Source organism: Dasypus novemcinctus, chromosome 3 (genome assembly GCF_030445035.2).
Source record: "Dasypus novemcinctus isolate mDasNov1 chromosome 3, mDasNov1.1.hap2, whole genome shotgun sequence".
Classification (NCBI taxonomy): domain Eukaryota; kingdom Metazoa; phylum Chordata; class Mammalia; order Cingulata; family Dasypodidae; genus Dasypus; species Dasypus novemcinctus.
Genome location: NC_080675.1, coordinates 80,424,559 through 80,450,410, shown reverse-complemented (window position 1 = coordinate 80,450,410; position 25,852 = coordinate 80,424,559). Strand labels below are relative to the sequence as shown.

At 47.6% G+C, this 25,852-nt stretch overlaps 1 protein-coding gene, 2 long non-coding RNA genes and 3 other non-coding genes across 6 annotated transcripts in view; 3 read left to right on the top strand and 3 right to left on the bottom strand.

Moving 5' to 3' along the window:
* Window positions 1–972: 972 nt before the first annotated feature.
* LOC139438672 (uncharacterized) lies at window positions 973–2,002 on the bottom strand. The gene is made up of 2 exons (XR_011648375.1): window positions 1,413–2,002; window positions 973–1,291 (listed from the first exon to the last, which is right to left on the bottom strand). It is a non-coding gene; the product is annotated as an uncharacterized lncRNA (long non-coding RNA).
* Window positions 1,986–2,149, top strand: LOC131278135 (U1 spliceosomal RNA). Its single transcript, XR_009185391.1, has one exon. It is a non-coding gene; the product is annotated as a U1 spliceosomal RNA (small nuclear RNA).
* Window positions 2,150–4,175: 2,026 nt separating this feature from the next.
* On the top strand, window positions 4,176–4,339 carry LOC111761033 (U1 spliceosomal RNA). The gene has a single exon (XR_002794515.1). It is a non-coding gene; the product is annotated as a U1 spliceosomal RNA (small nuclear RNA).
* Window positions 4,340–14,560: 10,221 nt separating this feature from the next.
* Window positions 14,561–14,724, bottom strand: LOC111762348 (U1 spliceosomal RNA). The gene has a single exon (XR_002795479.1). It is a non-coding gene; the product is annotated as a U1 spliceosomal RNA (small nuclear RNA).
* A 4,262-nt stretch (window positions 14,725–18,986) lies between these two features.
* On the top strand, window positions 18,987–23,279 carry LOC139438679 (uncharacterized). Its single transcript, XR_011648381.1, has 3 exons — window positions 18,987–19,072; window positions 20,479–20,792; window positions 21,442–23,279. It is a non-coding gene; the product is annotated as an uncharacterized lncRNA (long non-coding RNA).
* A 74-nt stretch (window positions 23,280–23,353) lies between these two features.
* SNX6 (sorting nexin 6) overlaps window positions 23,354–25,852 on the bottom strand; it is an 89,568-nt gene continuing 87,069 nt past the window's right edge. Inside the window, exon 14 of the mRNA XM_004467893.4 lies at window positions 23,354–25,150. Coding sequence (XP_004467950.2) covers window positions 25,097–25,150 — 54 coding nt within the window. The 3' untranslated portion in view covers window positions 23,354–25,096. The remainder of the gene's footprint in view (window positions 25,151–25,852) is intronic.

The window sequence follows — 25,852 nt, the reverse complement described above, 5'->3', positions numbered from 1 at the left end:
AGAGTCAATCTCCAAATTCTGAGCCCCGTTTTTCAGTTTTCATAGGTTTATATAGGATTATGTGGGACCAGCACGACTTTTGCTCAATGGCTAACGCGTTGCTAGCCGAAATTTTGCAAGCGGGGTTACAGAAGCAGAATGCAGGTGCAAGGTTGCGGGCTGATTTACAGAAGCGGGGCGGGGGGAGTCACTCGTTTGATATCTCTCTTCTAGGCCATGTTTCCAAGGCTGATTTACAGAAACAGGGGGTAGGAGTTATTCATTTGATATTCTCCTGCAAGGCCATGCCCTCACAGGGCGAACCACAGAACCGGGGGCAGGAGTGACTTGTTAGATATTTTTGCAAGGTTATGCTTTTTATTTCTCATCAATCTAACAAGCCCAGGCTTGCAGCACAGATGCAAAGTTCCCATGCCCTAGTCTCTTCCCCCCAGGATTAAATGCTGTAGGGGCTCGTAGGTGAGCCCGTTTAAAATGGAGAAGCAAAGGAAGGCATTAAGCACACTGTATGCCACAGTTTTACTTCACTCACCAATCATCTCCTGGGCTGCCTCGCCAACTATATTACCGGATTTTGTCTCGGTTCTTAACTATGCTGCAGAAATGAATTTCAAGAGCACGGTCGGGTGAGTTCGGCCAGTCATTTGTCCCGGTAGGGAGGGGAGAGGAATGGGAGAAAAAATAACAGAGCAGGTGCCCCAGGTAGAGAGGAAGGGGCTGAAGAGTGATAAAGAGGGCTGATTTACAGACTATGATTTACAGACTATAAATCCGCAGGTTTAGTTGCGTGGCAGAGGAAAAATGGCAAGAGCGAGAGCGGTGCGCAGAGGGCAGGACTGGGTCCGCAGGCGAGAGAGCGCATCAGAGAGCGGTCAGGCCTGGCTTTTTGAACTGGTAATTATTCCACCCCTTTGCTAAGGGCATAGGAGGAGTCATAGCTGTTTGTTGTTTTGATTGATTGCCCCACCCACCAATCCCCCACGAGGGCCCAAGGATAAAGTCCTTGGGGAACAGCCAGGGGCTTCGCCTGGCTTCCAGAAGTCTTTGTTCTGAATGGCAGAATCTTGGGGAGGGTCTTCCGGCAGCCATCTCAGGGGGTTACTGATGTCCACGTGGACTCTGCCAGGTTCCAGATCCATCTCGATTCCCCATCTTACTGGCCTGCTTCACCACTCCAAGTAAACGCCCTTTATAAAAGCCAACAGACTTCTGGTATTTTGCGTCAGCACCCCTTTGGTTGACTAATACACCTCCTTTAACCTCTTCTCAGCCTGGAGCACAACTCCAACTCCTACGGTAAGGAAAAGGCAAGTCCGGGTAACCCGCCGACGACAGAAAGGTGGCATCTTCGGTTCCCGGTCATTCGATTTTCAGAGACTCTTCAACACCCCGCCCCCACCCCTCGTGCTTACCCAGCGTAGGGGCACCGCGGCCTGATAGTCTTCAAGTTTTTCTTTCACTGTTACGCGATTAGGTTAGTACATAGCCTGAGAGCATAAGCATTCACATTCAGGAAGACCCGCGAATGAGGGCTAATAAAAATTGCACCTTCAGCGGATGAGGAACCGCTGACGGCAGTATTTAACGTTTAACTGACAGTCTATTCCCGCGGATGAGTCTGGACTGAGGAGAACAAAGCGCCGGGAAGACTTTTCCCGGGAAGGGAGGGAGCACGGGTCTCGGGCGGGTCTCTGGAGGGCCTTGGTAGGTCGGGGCGTGGAGAAGGGCGGGCGCGCTGAAGACGTCACGGCAGAGGCGTGGCATATGTAGATGACTCCGGGCGCAGGGGCTGCTGGTCCCGTTCAGCCCGGGCACCCACGTCTCGCGCTTGGCAAAACCCAGGTGTTTCCGAGGTGGCCTTTCTGAGCTCTAAGCTCGGAGAAAGGGAGTTGGGAAGGCGAGGGTGCGGAGGGCGCGGGCGAAGTGACCGTCTGTGAAGAGCGTGGCGAGGGCGAGGGCGGGGAGGGAGGCGAGGAAGGCAACTCATACTTACCTGGCAGGGGAGATACCATGATCACGAAGGTGGTTTTCCCAGGGCGAGGCTTATCCATTGCACTCCGGATGTGCTGACCCCTGCGATTTCCCCAAATGTGGGAAACTCGACTGCATAATTTGTGGTAGTGGGGGACTGCGTTCGCGCTCTCCCCTGGCTTTTGTATAAAATTAGATTTGCGTTGTGCGCGCTTGCGCCCCAGTGCTGCTGAGTCCGAGAGCGTGTGCGTACGCAGACCTCTTCAGTGCGGTGATACCTTAACGTGCGCGGGGGCGCGTTTGTAATAACTGCTTAGAACTGCGGGCTCAGTTACTCTTCGCGAGAAGGGACGCTGAGGGCTGCTGCGTTGCTGTTCCGGCTTCTGCTTCGTTGCTGTCATCTTTCACCTAGGCTTTGGGAGGTGAAAGGCGAGTCATCTATCCGGTTACTGCGGTGTCCTGTGGAACAGCTGACGGCTGTGCACCTCGCTACCGCCCTCCTCAAACCCTTGGCAGCTACTATCTTCCTATCAGTGTTTACAGGTTCTTAAGTTTACACAACATAACTGCGGATATGAATATTAGTCAATGTACTTTTTGGTCGGTCCTTACCACCCTGCCTACCTAGCCCTTTATTTGTTCCTTTCTCAGTCTTGAGGGATTTGGGATTGATGTCTGCTCTGGAGGACTCAGCTATACTAAGGGGCAGGTGGAAGGCACTGTTTTCCTTGCAGTTGTAGATACTTCTTGTTTTGGGGGTGGATGGGACTTGTCCTCCAGCAGCAGCAGCAGCAGCAGTTTTGTCTGTTGTCCAGGGCAAGCCTGAAGACCTGGAGAATAGCAGTTGGCCGCAACTCTGTCGACATCCAGGGCTCAACCAGCATATGCTTATGAAGAACCCAAAGTTCAAGTCTCGAAGATATGTATTTAATGGGTATATTGAGGATTACACGTTCAAATAAAAGGGGTAGAAGAATCACGAGCAGGGGAAGTAGAGAGTATAATAGCTATGTTATATTGCGGAAACAGATTATCGTATATTCCCCTATAGGGCCCACGGAGGAGGTGACGATTTCCCAGGAGGCTGTGTGCCTCTAGTGTCTGGACGTTCCTAGAGCACTGGGCAGCGCTTGTTGTCTGAGGCTGTGTTTACTGTGGCAGTTCGTGAAATCTGCCTACCTGCATAAGCGTAACCTTTCCGACTCACTTTGAAATCTCTGAGCCATAAATTCTCTCTCCCTCTCTCTCCCCCCTCCGCCCAATACACACACACACACACACACACACAATGTTTCCCCTTTTGGCCTAGGTATTTTTCTAAATGCATGGCTGGTTATAGCGCTTGGTAATAATCCCTCGGTGCCAGGGCGTCCTACTTCTTGACGCAATAGCTGGTTTGCACTTGACTCCGATATTCTTGCGAATGTGTTCCGTATCTTTCCAATTGGCTTCTTGCTTTGGTTTTGGGCCTTCCGAGTCCTCTTCAAGAACCATGGCCCATATTCCAACGCCCCTCCAAAGGCTCAGCAGCCTGCCTTCTCAATGGGCACCCTACCACCCCACTCTTCCCCGCTTAAGTTCCCCCATACTACTTGTCACCACCAAAAGACCTTGCTCCTCAAACTGTAGTCCTTGACACCCCCCCCCCCCCCCAGCACTAGGTAGCACTTGGGAGCTTGTTAGGAAGGCAGAGATTCTTAGGCCGCCACCTTCGCAAGCTTTAACTGAATCAGAACGCCCGTGTTAGCAAGACCCCCCAATTGACTAAAGCTTGAGAAGCACTGATCTAACATACTACGTATCTTCGTTTCCTGTACAGGCACTCAACCTAACTTAAAAATTCACTCTACAAGGTAACCTTCATTTTAATTAGAAAAGCCAGAGCCGGTCTCACCTGCCCGAGGAAAGGTCCGGCGTCCCCGGGCCACAGACGGGCTGCGCGGGGGACGTCAGGGCAAGGGCGTCGCGTATGCAGAGGAGCGGGGCGCGCAGGGGCGCGCAGGGGCTGCTGGTCCCGGCCAGCCTGGGAACGCACGTCTGGTGCTTGGCAAAGTCCAAGTGTTACCCAAGTGGCGTGTCTGACGGCTGAGGTGGGAGAAAGGGGCTTTGGGGAGGCGCGGGTGCGGAGGGCGCGCGGGCGAAGTGACGGTCAGTGAAGAGCGTGGCGAGGGCGAGGGCGGGGAGGGAGGCGGGCGCGGCAGGCCATACTTACCTGGCTGGGGAGATACCACGATCACGAAGGTGGTTTTCCCAGGGCGAGACCTACGCTTTGCACTCCGCGTGTGTTGACCTCTGCGATTTCCCCAAATGTGGGAAACTCGACTGCACAATCTGTGGTAGTGGGGGACTGCGTTCGCGCTCTCCCCCTGGCGTTCTTCAAGTTCGCGAAAATCAGAGCTGCTTGGTCTGTTTCCTTTTGGTATTTGCTTGTTTTTACTTCTTCCGTACGCACGGGAAAGGAGGCAGACGCGTGGTTCCTCAAGTAGGACAATGTACCGCGTTTACCTTCAAGGACTCGGAGGAACAACTGTTGTTGCCGCAAAGCTCAAGGCTTCCGGAAGGCTTGGCTTTTCTTGTGAGGCCGGGGCTATGGGGCTATGAGCTCTGAGGGGTCTTTGAAGTCCTCTCTAGAAAACTTGGCCTGTACCCCGTCAGACTCAGCAAGCCTGCCTTCTCACAACGCCCCCCTTTCTTTAGCCTCTCTTCCTACGCGCGCGCCCCGCCCCGCCCCCGTTTCTATAGTTCTCGTGACCACTGAACGAACTCACCTTGCTGTTCAATGTGTTGTCCTTGACCAGCTGCTTCAGCATCACCGGGCATCTGGGAGCTGGTTGGAAATGCAGTCTTGGACCGCAGCCTTTACAAGAACTACTGAATTGTGTAAATTATTTGCTACAGCTTTTACAGTTCTGGAATTTTAGACTTGACCCAAAATAAAGATGTCTAAAACCCTGAAAAAAAACAAAACAAAACAAAACTACTGAATCGCAATTTCCACTTTAGCAGGATCCCAAGCAGATTCTATGCGCGTTACAGATGGAGAACTGCTGATCTAACTAAGTAACTAACGTGCTGTACATTTTCATTCCCTAAATCAACTTCACTCACTAAAATATAAGTCCCATGAGATCAGGGATTTTTGTCTATGTTGTTGACAGCTCTCATCCACAGTTGGCTAGAACAGTGCCTGGCTCTAATAGGCGCTGATTTTTTCTCGTCCCCGCCCCCACTCCCTCCCCCACCCTGCTAATTTTGCTGTCTGTGTCCTTCACTGTGTGCTCTTCTGACTCTATTTCTCTTCTTGTCTTCTCATCTTTCTCCTCTAGGATTCAATGGGATTCGATCCTGGGGACCTCCAATGTGGGGAGAGAGGTTCCTTGTCAATTGTGCCAACTCAGTGCCTGGTCTCTGCTGAACTGCCATATGACCCAGCAATTCCTCTACTAGTAATATAGCCAGAAGAACTGAAAACGCACACAGACAGCGGCACACCAATGTCCATAGAGGCATTATTCACAATTGCCAAGAGTTGGACACAACCCAAGTGTCCCCCAACCGAAGAGTGGATAAACAAAATGTGGTATATGCACGTAATGGAATACTGTGCTGCAGTAAGAAGAAGTGAAATTGGGACACACGTGATAACATGGATGAATCTTGAAAACATTCTGCTAAGTGAAGTAAGCCAGGAACAAAAGGACGAATATTACACGGTCTTTCTAATATGAGCCAAATACGAAGAATGAATACATGGAGTTAAAACCTAGAGTATAGGCTATTAGGAGATAAGAGGAGGGCTGAGAAGGACTGCTGATGCTTAATGTAGGTAGGAGTCTGATGTAACTTGGCTGTAAAAGTGTGGAAATGGATAGAGTTGATGGGAATGCATGATAGTGAGTAGGAGCTGATTTATAAATGGGGTTGTGGCTGCAAAGGGCAGTCGAGGGATGCAAATGTCAACTGAAAGAAAGCTAGAGAATAACCTAGGGACTGAATAACACAGCAAACCCAGGGGTGAATTAGAATTGGGGTTGATGGTACAGGTGCAAGCGTGTCCTTCTGTGAGCTAGAGCAGATGTACATCACCTTTGCAGGGTGGTGGGAATGTGTAGAAGCATGGGAAAAATACCATTAGTGTGACCTGTGGTCTGTGGTTAACAACGACACTGTAATATTCTTGCACCAATGCCAAAGATGTACTGTGTTAATAATGGGGTGTATGAGAACGTGTGCCAAGTGTACGCTAAGGACTATGGTTGGTGGTAATGGTCTGGTGATATTACTCAGAACCTGTAACAAATATTCCACCATGGTGTGTGTGGTGTGTTGGTGAAGGGGTGTTGTATGCAATTTCTACACAAGTGCATGCTTACTTTGTAAATCCACAACTTCCGTAATAAAAATATATTAAAAAAACAAAAAAAGGAAAACAATTTTGCATGATCTATGTATCTTTAAAAAGAGATAATAGGGAAGCGGGTATGGCCCAACAGATAGAGCTTCCGCCTACCAGATAGGTGGTCCAGGGTCCGATACCCAGGGCTTCCTGGCCCGTGTGGTGATCTGGTCCATGTGGAGTGCTGCCGCATGCAAGGAGTGTCGCCCTGCACAGGGGTGCCCCCCACGCAAGGAGTGGCCCCCATGCAGGGAGTAAAGCCCCGCACAGTAGTGTAGACCACCCAGGAGTGGTGCCTCCCACACGGAGACCTGACGCAGCAGGATGACGCAACAAGAAAGAGACACAGAGAAGAGACAGTATGAGACCCAGCGAACTAGGGAACTGAGGTGGAGCAAGAGAACGATTGCCTCTCTCCCACGCTGGAAGGTCCCAGGGTAGGTTCCCGGAGCCACCTAATGAGAGTACAACAGACACAGAAGAACACAAAGCAAATGTGCACAGTGAGCAGACAACAGGGTAGGGGATAGAAATAAGGGGGAAAAATGTTTTAAAAAGATAATAAATAAACAAGAAAAACAAAACAAGGGCTAATTTTAAAGGGCTCTTATCCTGTAAATAAACCAGGAAGTAAGGTAAATGTAATAAAGACTGTCAAATACAAAAAATTAAAAAACAAACAAAAAAAGAGACTTCAATCACTGTGTAGATTTGGACAAGATCATAGAGAAGTAAATCAATTTTGTGTTCCATTAATCCCTGTAGTTCCTAACCCTGCAACTGTTTGACTCTCGTTCTATCATCTGCAAAGTTTTTCCTCTGTAATTTTTTTTAACTGTAAGATGTTTTTTATTTTTTTCTAATTTATTTCTCTTCACCTCCCACCCCCACCCCCACCCCCACCCCCCAAGTTGTCTGCTCTCTGTGTCCATTCGCTGTGTTCTTCTGTGACTGCTTCTATCCTCATTAACGGCACCGGGAATCTGTGTCTCTTTTTGTTGCGTCATCTTGCTGCATCAGCTCTCCGTGTGCGCGGCGCCGTTCTTGGGCAGGCTGCACTTTCTTTCGCGCTGGGCGGCTCTCCTTACGGGGCGCACTCCTTGCGCGTGGGGCTCCCCTACGCGGGGTACACCCCTGAGTGGCACGGCACTCCTTGCGCGCATCAGCACTGCGCATGGGCCAGCTGCACATGGGTCAGGGAGGCCCGGGGTTTGAACCGCGGACCTCCCATGTGGTAGGCAGACGCCCTAACCACTGGGCCAAGTCCACTTCCCGTAAGATGTTTTTAGTAGGTGAAAAAGTGGGAGGGTGAGATGATATAGGGTATATGGGGATCCCCTATCATTTTGTTTACAATTTTTAAAAATTAATGTTAATAGATCACAAAGAACGTTACATTAAAAAACATTTTAAAAAACATAAAAAAACATAAGAGGTTCCCATATACCCCACTCCCCACCCCCACCCCATCATTTTTGTAAATTGTATTTTCTTTGAAGATATATACATCACAAAAATTTCCTCTGTAAATGATCTGTGTTCTGCTTGTTTTTCTGTCCCTCTCATGGACGAGTCTGAATTTGTTTCATTTTTACTTACGAAGGGGTCCAGCATTCATGGCAAAGTAGTTTTCAAGGGTTTGGGGACTCTCCTACTGTTTTCTCTAGTGAGTTATAGGAAAACTTAGAGGAAGTTGTCCTGCCAGAGAGACCTGTACTTATTCACTACATAGATGATCTGTTGCTAAGCTCAAAACTAGAGAGTAATATAAAACTGATACTTTGGGGAAACAGATGTGGCTCAACCAGTTGGGCTCCCATCTACCATACAGGAAGTCCAGGGTTCGATGTCCAGGGCCTCCTGGTGAGGGCAAGCGGGCGCACGTGATGAGCTGGCTCATGCTGGAACGAGCTCCACATAGGAGTGCCCTCCCGCATGGGAATGCTGCCCAGCGCGGGAAAGCCGCCCTGTGCAGGAATGCCTGCCAACCGTGAGAGCTGGCGCAGCAAGATGAGGCAACAAGAGACACAGAGGAGAGAAAATAAGAAGACATAGAGAACAGGGAGTTGAGGTGGCGCAAGAGGGTAATCGCCTCTCTCCCACTCCGGAAGGTCCCAGGATTGGTTCCCAGAGCCGCCTAATGAGAATACAAGCAGACACAGAAGAACACACAGCCAATGGACACAGAGAACAGACAACGGGGGGAACGGGGCAGGGGGAGAAATAAGTAAAATAAATTAAAAAACCCCAAAAAACAAAACCAAAAAACCTAATACTTCGGCTTGGTTACACTTCCTTGCTTCAAAAGGGCAGAAGGCCTCATAGACAGACTGCAGTATCGCCAAACTGAAATAAAATACTTAGGGCAGTTGTTGTCAGCTGAAGGCCACAAAGGGTTAGACTCTAGGAGTCAGCCAGCTTTGCGGATGAAATGGCCTACGACTGAAAAACAAGTTAGACAGATTTTGGAACTGGTGGGATATTGTGGCTAGTGGATTCCATCCTTTGAAGAGGAGGCAAAACCTCTGACAAAGCGATTGCAATCCTCTGTTTTGGTCCTTAAAACGTGAAGAGGCTTTTGAACAACTGAAATGGGCTCTAGTAGCTGTATTAGTTTCCTAGAGCTGCTCTAACCAAGTATTACAAACGGAGTGGCTTAAAACAACAGGAATGTATCCTCTCCCAAGCCTGGGGCTAGAATCGGAAATCAAGGTGTCCTGGGCAAGGCCACGCTCCGTCTGAAAGCCCTATGCCGGGAGCCCTCCCTGCCTCTTCCTAGCTTCCCGTGGTTTGCTGGCAATCCCGTGTCTTGGGTTTGCGGCTGCAGCCCTTCAGTCTCTGCCTACAACTGTCACGTGGCCGCCGCCTTCTGTTTCTTCTCCTCTTCTTATAGGGTATGAGTCATTGGATTCAGGGCCCGCTCTACTCCGGTACGACCTCATTTCAGTTGAACTAATTCCACCTGAAAGGACCTTTTTCCAGACAAGGGCGCATTCTGACGTACTGGGGATTAGGACTCCAGTGTGTCTTTCAAGGGAACACTACTCAACCCATAGCAGTTGCTTGCCCAACTTGGGAGGTTTCCAGTCTTGGGAAAAAACCTTTCCACTTGTTTTGTCATGAAAACAAAGGCACCGCAAGTGGAGTTTTAACTCAAAAATTGGAATTAACCTCTAGGCCAATTGCTCATTCCTTAATTCTTCCCGAAGCTGTGGCGCTGGGAACGCCTACACGTCTTCAAGCTGTGGCAGCCGCCGCCACGCTTACTGAGAAGGCTCACGCCCTTAGGTTGACTCCTTTGGACTTCCTGGCACGTCCTACGTGCATTACCAGTGCGTGGGTGGGCCCCGCATTTTTTGGTGTGCCATCAGACCAGCTAGAATCAGCATTATTATCCGATCCTAATATCGGGCTTGGGAGAGCCAGTCTTCTAAAACCATGCTACTTTTGTACCAGATCCTGACCAAATAGATGATCCTGACCATAACAGAAGGCGCTAGGCTCTAAACTGATTGAACTAATCGTCCCGTTCAAAGCAAAGATTCGGTGTTCATTGCTGAGTTATAACCTGGGGTAAAAAAAAAAAGGCCATCTTAAGGCTTCATTCTACTCATGAAATTCTGGAGGTTTATATTTTGCCTGTAATTAAATTGGCACAAGCAGCTGAGTTGATTGCAATGACAACGACTAGATCTGCAATTCTTGGTTCAGGAGTTAAAGTGAATACATACACTGGTAGTAAATACGTGTTTGGTGTCTGCCATGCGACAGGGCAAATTCTGGATAACTGGGGGATTCTTCACTTCGATGAGAACAAAGGTATCTCCTGGAAACTGACAGCTGGAAAGCAGGCAGCTTTACCACTGCCTACTCAGGTTATCGGTAAACCCACGGGGCAGAACCACACAGTTTCCAGAGGCGGTGATTTTGCTGATGGAGCTGCTTTTTTTTTTTTTTTTTTTTAAGATTTATTTTATTTATTTGCTTCTCTGCACCCCCTTTTTGTTTTTCACTTGCTGCGTCTGTTTGCCTTCCTTGTTTCTTTAGGAGGCACTGTGAGGTGAGCCTTGGTACCTCTGAGGCGGGTAGGGGCGCCCAATCACTTGAGCCACCTCCGTGCCCTCCTTTGTTGTGAACCTCATTACATTTTTACTCCTCGTGTCTCTTGTTGCGTCATCTTGCTGCGCTTGCCCATTGCATCAGCTCGCTGTCTTCTTGAGGAGACACTGGGAACCTCTGCTCCCTGCTTCGTTGTGTCTCTCATTACGTTTTTTCCTTCCTGTGTCTCTTGATGTGTCAGCTTGCTGCGCTTGCTCGTTGCATCAGCTCGCTGTCTTCTTTAGGAGACACTGGGAACCTCTGCTCCCTGCTTTGTTGTGTCTCTCATGTTTTCCTTCCTGTGTCTCTTGATGTGTCAGCTTGCCATGCATGCCCGTCGCGCCAGCTTGCCATCTTCTTTACGAGGTACTGGGATCCAAACCAGCGACCTCCCATGTAGTAGGGTGACAGACTCCAAACTTAGAAGCCCCACTTTTTAAATTTTATTTTTACTTCCACACCCCACCCCACCCCCTTGCGGCTTGCTTGCTGTCTGTTCTCTGTGTCCATTTGCTGCGCGTTCTTCTGCGTTTTTGCCTGTCTCCCTTTTCTGTCGGGTCACCTTGGTGAGTCGGCTCTGGGCGGCGCTTGCGGGCCGGCGGCTCTCCGCAGCGTGCGGGTGAGCCTGCCTTCGCAAGGAGGCCCCGGGATGCGAACCCAGGGCCTCCCATGTGGTAGACGGGAGCCCAACTGATTGAGCCACAGCCGTTTCCCAGAAGCCCCACTTTTAATACAAGAATCTTGTGTTCATTTTCAAAAAATATGCTTCCCAAAAGAAAAGGGACAAAAGATTGAGAAAGGGACAAAAAGAATTTGACTGGGGTTATAGGTTAACTAGCAAATAATTCTTATCCCACAGCTTGGTTAGTACTGATGTGTCATCAACAAAATCATCTGAGGAAAAGAGGGTTTTTAAAAGGCACTAGGGGGAAGCGGACTTGGCCCAGTGGTTGGGGCGTCCGTCTACCACATGGGAGGTCCGCAGTTCAAACCCGGGGCCTCCTTGACCCGTGTGGAGCTGGCCCATGCGCAGTGCTGATGCGCGCAAGGAGTGCCCTGCCACGCAGGGGTGTCCCCCACGTAGGGGAGCCCCACGCGCAAGGAGTGCGCCCTTAAGGGGAGCCGCCCAGAGCCAAAGAAAGTGCAGCCTGCCCAGGAATGGCACCGCACACATGGAGAGCTGACACAACAAGATGACGCAACAAAAAGAAACACAGATTCCCGTGCCGCTGACAACAACGGAGGCAGATAAAGAAGACACAGCAAATAGACACAGAGAACAGACAACCGGGGTGGGGCGGGAAGGGGAGAGAAATAAATAAATAAATAAATCTTAAAAAAAAAAAAAAGGCACTAGGCTCTTACTACACCTACCAAAAACCTGAACTTATTCAAAACATAATAAAGAGATGTGCTGTTTGTCAGCAGAACTCTTTGAAGACCACTCCCAGGGTTAAGGCAGGAAATTTTCCCATAGAAGTAATGCCTGCGAACAGTAAGAGATTTTATTTAGTTGTGTGTTAGATGTCGGAGCGAGACAATTGGGACACCAGCGATTGCAGGCAAGGATTTATCGAGAGAATCCAACAGGAAGGGGTCTGACAATAGAAACTTCAGCCTGCCCCAGGCAGAGGCCGTCATGAATTTATACAGTACAGCTATGGGCGGGAACGTGCTTAGTCGGGGGGAGGGGGCTGGGGCTTGGGTAAGACCCGAGGGTCAGTAGGGATGGCTAGGGGTTGGTGGGCTAGGCGTAGTGAATTCTAGGGGTGCAAGAGGGGTTGGTGGGGTCATGTGGCTTCTTTGTCTATTCTTTTTTTTTTTTTTCTTTGTCTATTCTTGTGAGGAAACCAACTGTATCTGGACACGTAGGCTCTGGATGGGGGAGCTGTTCTGTGTCACGGGATGTGGCTCCTTCTGAGTATATGGCTGGTGGCACTTCCACAATGAGGCAGGTCAACAATAAATTTGCAACTTCCGCAAGTCGTGGCTGTTATTCGGGTCAGGGGCTAGGGACGGGGCCTAGTCCTGTCATTATGGCGTCCATGATGTCCCAGGCTTGCACACGCAATTCCCATTTTTTGGGGGGATATCAGAGCATATTGCATCAGAAGAAATCATTTTATTTCCACTCCTGTCCAGGAATCCTGTAAACGTTTGCAGATTCTTCTAAGCCATTATGCATCCTATCCCTATCCTCAGTCCTCTGGACAAGCAGATGAAACCAACTATGAAAAACTCATCTGCTAAGATTCTACTAGGTTAAAACGGCCTAGAGCTTTCCTTGCATCCTTGCTAAAAATGAGAACAGGGGAGCGGATGTGCCTGAAGCAGTTGGGTGCCGGGGTTCTGTTCCCACTGCCTCCTAAAGAAAAAACAGACAACAAGCAAAAAATAAAACAATAAAACAAAGGGAGCCAACTCTGAGGGGGAGGGAGGGTAATTAGAGCGACCTGGGCAAACGAGCTCTCCCTTTGGGTCTGTGTTTGGTAGGTCTCTGAATTAGGATGTGAGACCTTGACTTGTGCCCTATTTAGCAGAATCCTCTCACAGTCATGTTCAGTACTCTTTCTTTGAAATGTTATGACATGAAGTCAGAAGGACTTGGGAGGGCCCACCAGATGTCTGCCACTTTGAAGTCACACAGAAGTGTTCCAGAGAAAAGCTAAAAAATGAAACATGGGGAACTGTATAGCATAGCGAACCCCCATGCGAAAAATGAGTATGGTTAATGATGCGTATATAAGAATGCTTCTCTCTGAAACAGAACACATGTATGTTAATGTTATAAAATGTCAATATCAGAATGACATTTGGGCAAAAACACAGCCAAAGCAAAGTATGGACAGTAGTGTATAGTAATATATTAATAATCCTCCATCAATGGTTAAAAAAAAAAAAAGGAAGTATGCTAAGTGAAGAGAAACCAAAGGTGCTACGTGTTGTTTGACTCCATCTATACAAAATATAACTACAATAAATTAGAAAGAAATAGCTTACCAGTTATGTGTGGCAGGGGAAGGATAGAGAGATGGAGAAGTGACTGAGTGCTAAGGGGTAGAGTTTTGTTCGTTTTTCTTTTTTTTTGTAGTAGAATTTTTGGAGTAATGAAAATGCTCTCATACTGATACTGAACGAAGTGATGAATGGAACGCACAACTCTGTGATTATGCCAAATGCCACTGATGGTACACTTTGGATGGTTTGTAAAGTTCATGAATACGTTTCAAGAAAATTGATTTGAAAAAAAAGAGAAAGTGTTCCAGAGAAAGATGGGCTGTTAATCCCCATCAGGAGGGACCCTTTCAAGTGGTGATGATCACCCGTATAGTTACCAAAGCGAAAGGAAAACCAGTTGGAGTCCTCTTTCACCACCTCAGGAAGACTGGATCTCGAAGCTAAAAATCCGGTATTGGGAGTCTAGCACACATTACTGTTCTCATAGACTGACTGGCTGCCCTATTCACAGCAGTAGTTATTGCAATTCCTTCAAGAATCACATTTTATTAGAAGACATGCCAAAGAAAAAGTAACTAATAGGTATCTGGATACTCAAGGCCTATATTTGACCCCAAAATATTTTAATCGGCTGAATTGGAAGGATCTTTATAGAAAAAAAGGAACCCGCTGTTCTGCAAGAGAATTAGGAATGATCCAACTAGCGAAATATACTCTCACCCCCCCTAATATGGACAAGGGTTTGGGATCGATAGCCCCAGACTGCAAAAACTGTAATGGCAAATGACATCCTACGTGGCGAGGTGGGATGGGGTGGAGGTTGTCCCCAGAACGCTGGCGGTCCTTGACACAAACAGAACCGACAGAGGGTTCTGAGGTAAAGGGCCGCTTTTTACAACGCCCTTATCGGGAGAGAACTAGAGAGTAAGGACCACTTGTTCCTAGGTAACAAACGCCGAGAAGAGCATCCGGGCCTAACCTTCGGGAAAGCGTTGCCTGAAAGCTGCCCCCTTACTCAGGGTACACGCAAAGCAAGGCAGGGCGCTTCGAAACTCGCCTAAGCTGCTCGCAACGTGGAAGTAAGATTAAAGAAGAAAAAGCAAAGACAAACGCACCTATTCTTTGAACCACCGAAATCAGGGGAGAGCGCGAACGCAGTCCCCCACTACCACAAATTATGCAGTCGAGTTTCCCGCATTTGGGGAAATCGCAGGGGTCAGCACATCCGGAGTGCAATGGATAAGCCTCGCCCTGGGAAAACCACCTTCGTGATCATGGTATCTCCCCTGCCAGGTAAGTATGAGCTGCCGCGCCCGCCTCCCTCCCTGCCCTGCCGCTCCTCACACTCTTCACACACGGTCGCTTCACCCGCTCGCCCTTCGCTCTCCCACTTTCCAACCCCCCATTTTCTCCACGCCAGGAGTCAGAAACTCCCCTTCTGGAACACGGCGGTGTTGCCGCGAGACGTGGGTGCCCGACCTGAGCGGGACCAGCAGCCTCTGCGCCCGCTGCTCATTTTCATGGACACGCCCTTGTCGTGACGTCCCCAGCGGTTCCTTTGCTCTCACCGCGACGCGGGACCTTTCTTTGCTCAGGCCCGGGAGACCGGCTCTGACTTTTCTAATTAAAATGAACGTTCCTTAGTAGCGTGAGTTTGTGGGTGTTTTAAACAAATCAATTTTATTGATACATATTAATAAAGCATACAGCCCATCCATACTGTGCAATCAGCGGTCTTTCGTATAATCACATAGTCCTGCGTTCATCACTTCAATCGGATTAGAGCATTTTATTTCAATAATAATAATAAACAAAAAACAGATCAACAAACAAAATTCTTCACCTCTCAGTCTCTCTCTGCTTCCCCTGCCCTAAAAGCAGCTGTGAAGCGCGAGTTTTAAAGTTAGATCGTCTGTCTGCACAGGAAACTGGAAAAGATGTGTTATGTTAGCTCAGTGCTTCTCAAACCAGTCAATTGGGGGTCTTGTTAAAAGGCAGACTCAGATTCAGTAAAACTTACGGTGCTGGGAGCCTAAGAATCTCCATTCCTAACAAGCTCCCAGTGCTGGAGGTAAGGCGGAAGCGCCTGATCAAGGAACACAAGTCGGAACCAGCAGGGTGCTTCGACGGAGGAAATTAAGTAGGCAAGAATGATTCGGTAGCGCGCCCTTTGAGGAGACACCCGCATCCGCGCTCTGACCTCTAGTTAATATGACCGTTATTTGGAGCATGTATAATTTATGTATTCATTTATTTTTGAGGTACCGGGGATGGGACCCGCTCTATCGGGCCTGGAGAGGCGGGCGCTCCCACACCACCGAGCTACACGCGGCTCCCAGGTAGCGTGTATCTAAGGATCGACTGAGAGTCGCCGCTGGCTTCGGGGAAAGCGACAGACCTGCGGACGACGGTTGCTTACGGTTCCGGCCCATCCAGTGAGAGGGGTCAGTCGTGAGAGGGTGGCCCCGGCCGTCCACGCGACCTGGAAGACCTCCTCCCCAGCCGCCGTTATTTCTTAAGAGGACCGCGCGAGCCTTTTTCCTGGACGCCGTCCGCAGGGCGGCGCCTCTGCGGCCTTCGGGACGGCCAGAGCGGACGACAGGCTGTGGTTTTAGGGGTATTTTCCCCCTTCGCTTACCTTCACAGACAAAGCCCTCTTTCCCTTGATCCCCCCAGGGGGTTTCAGATGGAGGTTGGAGTTCGCCTCTAACGCGAGGCTGCAGCGGCGGCACCGGCTGGGCGTTTTCACCGTGGCGGCTGGTGTCTGAAGGAGCTTTCTGCGCTCCGGACCTTGCGACGCCGCCGACCTAGCTGAAGCAGGAATGGCCTGCAGTAGCCGAGTGGAGACAAGGGTGACCCGGTTCCACAAGCCTCAGGATCTCTGGTAGCCGGGGTTGGACGCTTTCCGTAACAGAAATCCGACGGCCGTGAAAGGTGTGGGAGGAAGGTTAGGTCTGCCCTGCACTCCCTGCCCTCCCGCTGCTGGGAAGAGTGACCAGCAGCAGGGCCTGGAGCTCCCACCCATGTAGAACGGAAGTACCTTCTACGCGTTGCAAGGGGGAAAAAATGGGAATGAGATGGCACATTCTAGATTCCTCGCGGGATAGAAAGGTAGAGGGCGCCTCTCTCTCCCTCCCTGTCAACCCCACATCTGGGAAGAAAACTGGACATTAGCTTTTAAAGAAAACTGAAATGTCGGCGTTCTTCAAACATTGGTTTTCACCCTTGTATTTACCGTGGTACTCTCTCTTGAAAATAGTGTTTGCTCTTCCACACTCTAGTTTTGACTCAGAACTTACTGTCGTGGGCTCCTGGTGTCTGGAAAACTACTTTTTATTCTTTTCGTCTTAAGTTTCCATTTGACAGATGGAATTAACCTCTAAGAATAATGTAACCTGCCAAATGCAGGATAGAATATGCGTTTGCATTGGTTTTATGTGTGTCCTGGTGCAAGGGAAAGTATGAGCATTTATATTTTTCTGTAGGTAGTCACTGATGCACAGCTCATGATAGATGGAGTCACCAAGTTCAAAGAGAGAAACACTACCAAGGGTTTGATATGGACAGAATAAAAAAAGGTAGTCTTTAATAGTAATGGTTTTAATTTAAAATTTTTTTTTTTTTTTAGTATTCTAGGGTCATTTTCATTTGTGTGCTGTAGTATTTCAGTTCCATGTGCCTTTTCTATTGTAGCCATAACTCAATCCATGTTTATTTGGGAAGTCCAAAGGATTGTCTGTAGGAACACTTGTATGCACTTATATGTGATGAGATCACTAATATCATCAACTGGATTTTGACATCGTTAAATAAGGCTGTATGACCATAAATCAGAAAACTGGAGATCCCTGTGGCCTACACATTTTTTCATGCCCACACATCAAATGATTTGAATCAAGGTTTGAAAGAATCCCTAGCTCCACTTCGGAAAGCCAGCGTCTCTGGGAACTCATCAAGGACCTTCATCGGAGCCCCTGGTTTGCAGCCTGCCCTGCGGAATTTGGACTTGTGCATGCCCACGGTCATGTGAGAGAATTTTTATAAAATCTCATACTATTTCCTGGTATCTCCTATTGGTTCTGTTTCCCTAGAGAACGCTAATATTATGCCTCATAACGGTAGGTAACACACCAACTACTTCCTGGGACTAGATACTTTCAATAAAACTTTACATGCCCCGTAACTGTGTCCACGATGGGCGAATCCTTGGCCCTGCCCTACTGAGGAACCCGAGAGACGAGGCTACCCAGCTTTTCTGCTGTCTGTACAACATCAGATGAGGGAACTTATTTTGCTGGGTCTCCCTTTTCTGGCTTTAGAAGAAGTGGCTACCCGAAGGTGCTGCCTACAGACCTACCCTGATCATGCATCAAAGCAGTAAGTGGTAAAAGGACTAAAATAGGAAAGCAGTATCTGGGCCCTTCTCGATCCCTTACTGGTTGTACGTGAACTCCAGGCAAGTCTTTTGATGCTTTGCAGTCTGGTATTCCTGCCCAGCTGGCCTCTGCAGCAGTTTGGTATTGTTTATGAATTCCAAAAATAGACACTGGATTATGTTTGTAAACTGGTCTGTTCCTCTGGGCATTGTTTCCCTTTGATTGGATTAAGTTCAGAGGTTTCACTTGATCAAATTAAACTTAGGGCTTTAAAAAAATAATAAATCAAGTTTTGTTCTTCTTAAAGGAAAAGCTTTTCTGTTGCGGCAGTCTGAAGTTCTTTTATGGCTCCCCAAAAGATTATGTTCTTAATCTATTCCTCTGTGCAGAGTACACTTTGATCGTGTTAAATTTGGTTTGAGGGTCCCTTTGATTAGATCACTTGGTAAGATCAATTTAAAGCTTTTTTTTTAAAAAAGATTTATTTATTTATTTATTTAATTCCCCCCCCCCCCCCCGGTTGTCTGTTCTTGGTGTCTATTTGCTGCGTCTTGTTTCTTTGTCCGCTTCTGTTGTCGTCAGCGGCACGGGAAGTGTGGGTGGCGCCATTCCTGGGCAGGCTGCTCTTTCTTTTCCCGCTGGGTGGCTCTCCTCACGGGCGCGCGTGGGGCTCCCCCACGCGGGGGACACCCTTGCGTGGCACGGCACTCCTTGCGCGCATCAGCACTGCACAGGGCCAGCTCCACACGGGTCAAGGAGGCCCGGGGTTTGAACCGCGGACCTCCCATATGGTAGACGGACGCCCTAACCACTGGGCCAAAGTCCGTTTCCCTCAATTTAAAGCTTTTGACTGGACTACGTCAGTGAGGTGTGAGTCATCTTGGGTTTCCACACTCTTGCTGGCTCTGACAAAAATGGAGACGCACATAGAAATGGACACACAGGAAAAGGGAGCTCTGCCATTTTGACCCCTGCCACGTGAGATAGAGGACTCCAGGTTTGCCTACAGCTGCAGGAAAGGCAGAGAAGCCCCAAGAGAGTGAGAGAAGAGGCCTGGAAAGAGAGAAGCCCTATGCCTGGTTACTCACAGCTGAGCTCCAGGAGATAGTCGATCCTGCAGGAGAAGGCAGTGACGTCAGCAGAGCACGCCTGCCATGTGGCAGGTATGCCACATCATACCATGTGGAATGATGCCAGGATTAACAGTAACTGACTTCGGGGAGAAAGGATCTCTGATGGTGCCTTGATTTGGACATTTCATGGCCTCAGAACTGTAAGTTTTTACCCAAGTCAATTCCCCAGTATCAAAGCCAATCCATTTCTGGTACTTTGCAATGGCAGCTGTGTGGCAAACTAAGACACATGTCTTTCTCCATCTCCGCTTCTTCTGTTTTTAAACATGCACTTCCATCTGAAGAGTTGAGGTTTTTTTAATGGTCATTGGCCTTCATCCTTAGCACATTTCATCCCCTTCACTTCCCTCTGATCCCTCTGGTGACTGATGCTCCTCACTGAATCACCACGACCAGTAGTATTCTTAGTGTGGCATACAAAGTCCTTTGTCATCTGACTCCTGCTTGTCTCCAAGTCTCATCTTCCTCTATGCTGCCCTGTCTCTTCTCTGTACATGCTTCCTTTCCTATACCTAGGAATGCCCTTTCCTTCGAGTTGCAGGAAAAATCCTGTTCGTTGTTCAAAACCAAGCACAGGCCTCTACTGTGCTCTATGTTTTGTTTTGTTTTTTCTTTCTTTTTCTTATTCTATACTTTTAATCACTAATTCCTCTGTGCTATACTTACACATTTTAGGTGCTAGAATTCTCTCGCACTATCAGATTTTATCAATTCACATATTTGTGCTCTCTACCACCTGTAAGCTTGTTGAGACTGGGAACTGGCCTGGTAGAAATGATAAGTATACATCTGTTGCACAGAATTCATAGGGAGAGTAGTGGAGTTTGGGTGAGAACTATCATAATGTAAGAGAAGCAGAAAAAGGAGAAATAAGTAAATCCAATCTTACTTATTTTTTCCATACCCAGGGCAGGGGGGTTGTGGTAGTGTGGAGGTGACCTCAATTGTCTTATGCTGAATTACTCTTGCCGTGAATAGAAAAGCACGTTACTCTAATTTTTTCACTTGAAATAATGAATAAAGTATATTTGAAAGCTTTCTACCAGTAAAAGAAATAAAGATAGATTGAGAGGCTGCACAGGAAACGAAAGTATGTCGTAGGTCAGATCAGTGCTTCTCGAATTTAGCCAACTGGGGCTTCTGCTAATAAAATGCAGATTCCGATCTAGTTAAGATCGCCAACAAGAGGCTCAGCAATCTCTGCATTCCTCTACAAGCCGCCAAGTGCTAGGTAAGGTCGAAATGTCCGGCCTCAAGGATCACAGCCCGAACTTTCAGCTCCCCGGACAAGGTGGCGTTGAGAGCCAACTTCATTAAGCGGTGACTCGTAGCTGGGAGACTAAACGCCGGAGACTGAGCAAGAGCCGGGAGAGACGGACACACCGGCCTATGCTGTGTTCGCAGGAGTCGGCACATCCGGCGTCCCAGAAACAAGCCTCAGCCTCGGGGCCAAACCTTCGCGGTGGTGGTACGGGGCCCGTCCCGTAACTACAAACGGGCCTAACTGCCTCCCTCCATACCCTTGCCCTCCTCACCCTCTTCACAGACGGTCCCTTCGCTCCCGCCCCTCCGGACGCCCTTTTCTCACACCTCCGAAGCCAGAAAAGCCCCCTTGGGGAACGCTTGGATATTGCCCAGCAGCACGAGACCCGAAAGGGAGCAACAGACGCCCCGCCCCCTCCGTGACGTCACGCGCGCGCCTGCTTTCTCCCACCCGGAAGCTGGCGGGCTGCCCGGGCCTTCATTCTCAGCCGGCAGTTTGGCGCGACGACGTGACCCGGCCCTGCATGCGGGGCGGGAGAAGACGGGATCCCCCACCGGTTGAGGAACCTCCTTAAGGAGTGTTAAGTCTGAGCTCCGGTTGGTCCCCCCTCCCCTCCCTTCCCTCTCCTCCCCTCCCTTTCTTTTCTTTCATCTTTCATGTCTTTATGTTTTGAATTTGAAATAATCTTTGCTCTTTCTTATTAAATTGTCTTTTTTTAAAAAAGATACTTAGATCACAAAAAATGTTACATTAAAAAATATGAGGTCCCCCCCACATGGACAACCTCTTTCATCATTGTGGCATATTCAGTGCATTAGGTGAATACGTTTTGGCCCACTACTGTACCGCATGGATTATAGTTTATGTTATGTTACACTTTCCCCCGTACATTCGGTGGGTTATGGCAGGGTATATAATGTCCAGCATCTGTCCCTGTAATTTTTATATTTATAATAGTCTAATCTCAATTTCTTCAGCCGTTGTCTATAAGCTGGCTTTTGGTCAGCTCACTCCCCTTCTGGTGTGAAACTTAATTGCTTCTGTAGACGCTCAGGTCAGCTTGGCCCTCCCGCAGGTCCAGGTTCATCTTCCAGTTTCTGCCGGAGCAGGGACTGTCACCCTATGCTGATGTAGGGAATGACTATTCATTCCCTACCCACAGTGGCCAGTGATCACTTCTTTCTTACTAACAGATCCTGATTTTATCTGACATGCTCAGCAAATAACATTCCATTTCCTGCGCAGCCTTAGATGACCACGCAACGAACACGTTTCTGACCAGTGAGAGGAGACGTTGTCGGAAGTCCCTGGGCAGGGCGACCCTTGACAAAAAAAAAGGCCAAGCACCTTTTAGAAGTCTTTCACCCTACCTGTTTCTTCTACCTGGAAGTCACACCTGAGGCCTGGAGGGAGATTCAGCAGTTGAACCGGTACCCGGAGGTAACAGTGGTGCCAGGGAGAATGCGCACAGGTTGTGGTAGAGCAGAGGAGGGGCCTACTGGTGAACGCTGGTGCTGGTGAAACGTTGGACCAGCCCCAAAGTGCTACCTCTGACATTTCTGAGTATGTGAGAAAAACAAGCCCTGTCTAGCCAACGTTGCGTCCCACCTCACATAGACAGGAAGGCCTCCCCCTATTTTTATAGTGCCTGTCATTTCAACAGAAAAAGACAAAGTGAGAGGGGAGGTGGGCGTGTTCCAATCATTCTTTGCTCAGAAACTGCCATATGATTCAAGTAGGAGCTTACTCCCTCCTTGAGGCCTCAGATGGCTCCCTCTTCCCCCACAGCAGTTTCTTTTAAACCCTTCATGTCCAATCTCCAATCTTTGTCATTGTTCTGTTTTTTGTATACCGCACCACCTCAAAAAGATCAGTTTGAGCTTGACTTCTATAGTTTTACCACAAAAACATTAAGAATATTGCATAAGCTTCTCCAAACCAGGTACCTCTATCTCACCTAGCCTTTGAGGCTCACTCACCTACCAGGCTGACCCACTCAAATTCTGCAACTTCACCTGCAGCCGTTCTCCATCCTCACTGCATAAACCCATCACCTTGAGCTCCCAGGACCATGGCTGTTGCCTGGAACACTCTTCCTCCTGACCTCAGGGCATAAAACATCATCTGAAAGAAGCACTACAACTTCCACAAAGCAAGCTCTCTGCTTCTGGGCTCCTAGAGGACCACCTAGCAGTACTTGGTTCGTAGAGTAATTGTCTGTGCAAGGGTTTGATTTTGCCGTTAGCTGTCTTAGGGCTTCACCCGGCACAAGACGGTCTAATGTTTAATGAATACCTCCGTTTAACAGCAGTAAATAACAAAGCCGGCCATTCTCATCAGGGACTAGCATGAGCTACGGAATAACAGTGTCTGTTGTTCCAGGCGCAGAAAGTAGAACCTTTTCTTAGTATGTCCTTGGTGGCGTTTTTGTTTTTTTTTTAAATCTCATTTGTAGGTTTTGTTAGTGAGAAGGCTCTTGGGAAAAACAATGAACTAACGATGTTCATACATTAAGCACCCTGCCCTCCCCAAAAGCCCTAAGAAGTAAATGACAGCTTCCAGTCTATCCCATCTCCCTAACAAGTAAAATGTAAACCAGGGAAGACAAAGGGACATACAATGCCATCGTCCCGTTGTCTACCCCTTTCCCAAAAAAGACCACCTTGGTAGAGATTAGCCAATGGATATGCAAAAACTCTGAGTAACTCTTTGCCCTATTCTTGCTATTTCTTTTTTATAATAATAAAAAAAAATTATTCCCCCCCCCTTCCTCCGCCCTGCTGTTTTTGCTGTCTGTGTTGTCTTCTCTTCTCATTTTCTTTCCTGTAGGATTCACCAGGATTCAGATCCAGGAGACCTCTGATGGAGAGAGAGGTTCCCTGTCATTTGCGCCACCTCAGTTCCTGGTTTCCTGCTGCGCTTCCCCTTGACTCTCCCCTTGTTTCTCTTTTGATGCGTCATCATCTTGATGCGTGACTTGTATGGGCACTCGTGCGGGCACTGGCTCGCCGCGTGGGCGGGCTTTCTCTTCTTTTTCACCAGGAGGCCCGAGGGACCCAATGCAGGCCCTCCCATGTGGTAGGCGGAAGCTCTATCACTTGAGCCACATCCGCTTCCCTGTACTTGCTGTTTGTTAGCATTTATATAACTTGACGTCTTGAAAGCACTGTACCAACGTTTATTAATCCTCACAACACCCCTGTGAGGTAGGTCAATATGTCCTTTATATAAGAGAAACTGCGGAAGTCAAAGGAACCTGCTCGAACCTGCCCAAGGCTATGGGGCGAGTTCACCGCTGGCAGGCATCCCACAGGCATATTTTTACTAGTGAAGGTTACACGGAGGACAGAACACAAAGATCTCTCCGCCAACAACAGGAAAATCAACAGTTAAATGACATCGGAGAACAAGTCAGTTAAAGAGACAAAACATTAACCAGCTCATCATTGATGTGATGTGAGAACGTGCTGCCGAGAAAGGCTGGAATCATCTTGACGGGTGATGAGACCCAGGCTAGGCATTCCTCAGGAACGGGCTTGGGAAAATGTAAACAAACTAGGAACCACCTGAGGGCTACAGCCCTAAAGCCCGTGGTTTCCTAATGGGAGAAAAGTGAGAAAAAGACCGTGGGAAAATCCAGCCACTCACACGAACTTTAAACTAGGGATGACATCACAACGTCCATTCACATGAGAAAGGCCAGTGATATTTGTAACGTTAACTACTGACAACTGGTATCCTCTTTACATGGCAACCTTTTCGTCTCGATATTCTAATAGTTTTGTTTTCCACAGACAAGTGCTGTGCCCTCTAGCAGGCCTCTTTCCCTACACATACCAATGTGTGCACTGGCATGATACCAAATGATAAAACACTGGCATGATTACCAAACGGCTCGATGACTTATGTCGCACAGTTCATCAGCTGAACAAGGGATAGAATTGAGGAAGTTATAGTAGGTTCTACTCTCCACTCCTGAATTTCACAAACAGCCATCTCTAACTTACCTCTGCCCAAGTCCACCTTTTATGAAGGGCCAAAAGCACACAGAGGAGCAGTGCATTCTTTTGAACTTGGTTCACTATGCCATTTTAAAAGAAATAAGAACAAAGAAAAACTAAGACCTGTGCTTTAAAGCATAATACAGGAGTAGATTTATGATAGCTACTCCAAATTTCAGAGTGATACAATGACCACAGAGTTAAAAGCTATCACTGTTACCACTTTATTATACAGTAATTGGTTTAGTCTACAAGTTTAAGGCAATCATATTAATGCATTTGCTTCTCTTCAAAATCATACTTAGAAAGATTACATAAATTCTGTTCCAAAACTTCTAAAAAATGCTCATTAATTAAAAATGTCTCCTTAGGATTCTTTACCAGAATACATGAGTGAACTAAGGTGGCATACAATGCTTGTTTTTTTAATAGCAAAATTTAAGAAAAAGAAAAGGTAATGGCAATTTTCATCCCTCCTGAACAATGTACTTTCAAAGGGTTCAACTTCAGAAATCACTTAAAGGGAAATGAGAATGGCAGCCATGAAGAACAGTATTTATAAAATAAACACAGGAAAAAAAAAATAAACACAGGTACAGAGGATACTTAAAAAAAAAAAAAGACTGAATTTTGGGCTTTTGAATGGGAAGAGTGTACGCCGATCGATTGGCAGCTGTCCCGGGGAGCACGTGGGTGCAGGAGTGCACTGCTATACCACACAGACTGGAACCACCTGTGGACGGCACCGCTCCACCGTTTATCGGAGAAAAGAAGAGCATATGCATTGGTCCGCTGTCTCTTTTTTGTTTCCAGTGAGCATAATTGCCTAACATCGTTAAGAAAACAAAAATAAAATTTGAAGGAAGGCAGCCCTTTTAAACAGGAAGGTGGAGTGTGGCTTATGTGTCTCCATTTAACACTGCCAGGCAGTTCTGCAGTAACTGAAGGTTACCCTAGAAAGGAAGGGAACATTATTATTAATTCAAATAGTTTTGAAGAGTCTTTTTGTAAAACAGAGCATTGGAAATCACATAACTTTAAGTTAGAATATAAGATTTTTGGAAACAGCCATTCATTATATACACGTATACACATAAAGGTTTAAAGACATGAAATTACACCATTTGTTTCATGCACAATAATATTTTCAACAATATCAGATTCTACAGTAGATAAATTTCTTTCTAGACCAGTATTAAGGTTTTGGATTATTCAGCCTCTTCTAGTGAGGGATAAACGGTGCCCTTTGTGTCCAAGTTAAACTAGAGAACATTTTCTGATTGTAAAATAGGCTCTAATCACTGCTTCAGCCATTAAAATATGGATGAGCATAGATTTCTATCAGGCTTTATGGAAATAGTAAGATTACATATAAAGGCATTCTATAAGATTCATTTGTAAAGTACACGAAAATTCACATCTAAATGTAGAGACGTGTAAAGACAAATTTAAATACATTGAGGTTACATTAATTTATAAATGGGGTCAAGGGAAAGCTCTTCCTTAGAGGAGAGAGTCAAATAAACATGTGAAAAGGACAATGGAATTAGAAAATGACCACTTGACAACCATAATGGTTGACTAACAATTAACAGATGATAGTATTCGACTCTGGTAAGAATCATCAATGGATGCTAAAACCCAATGTGGGGCTG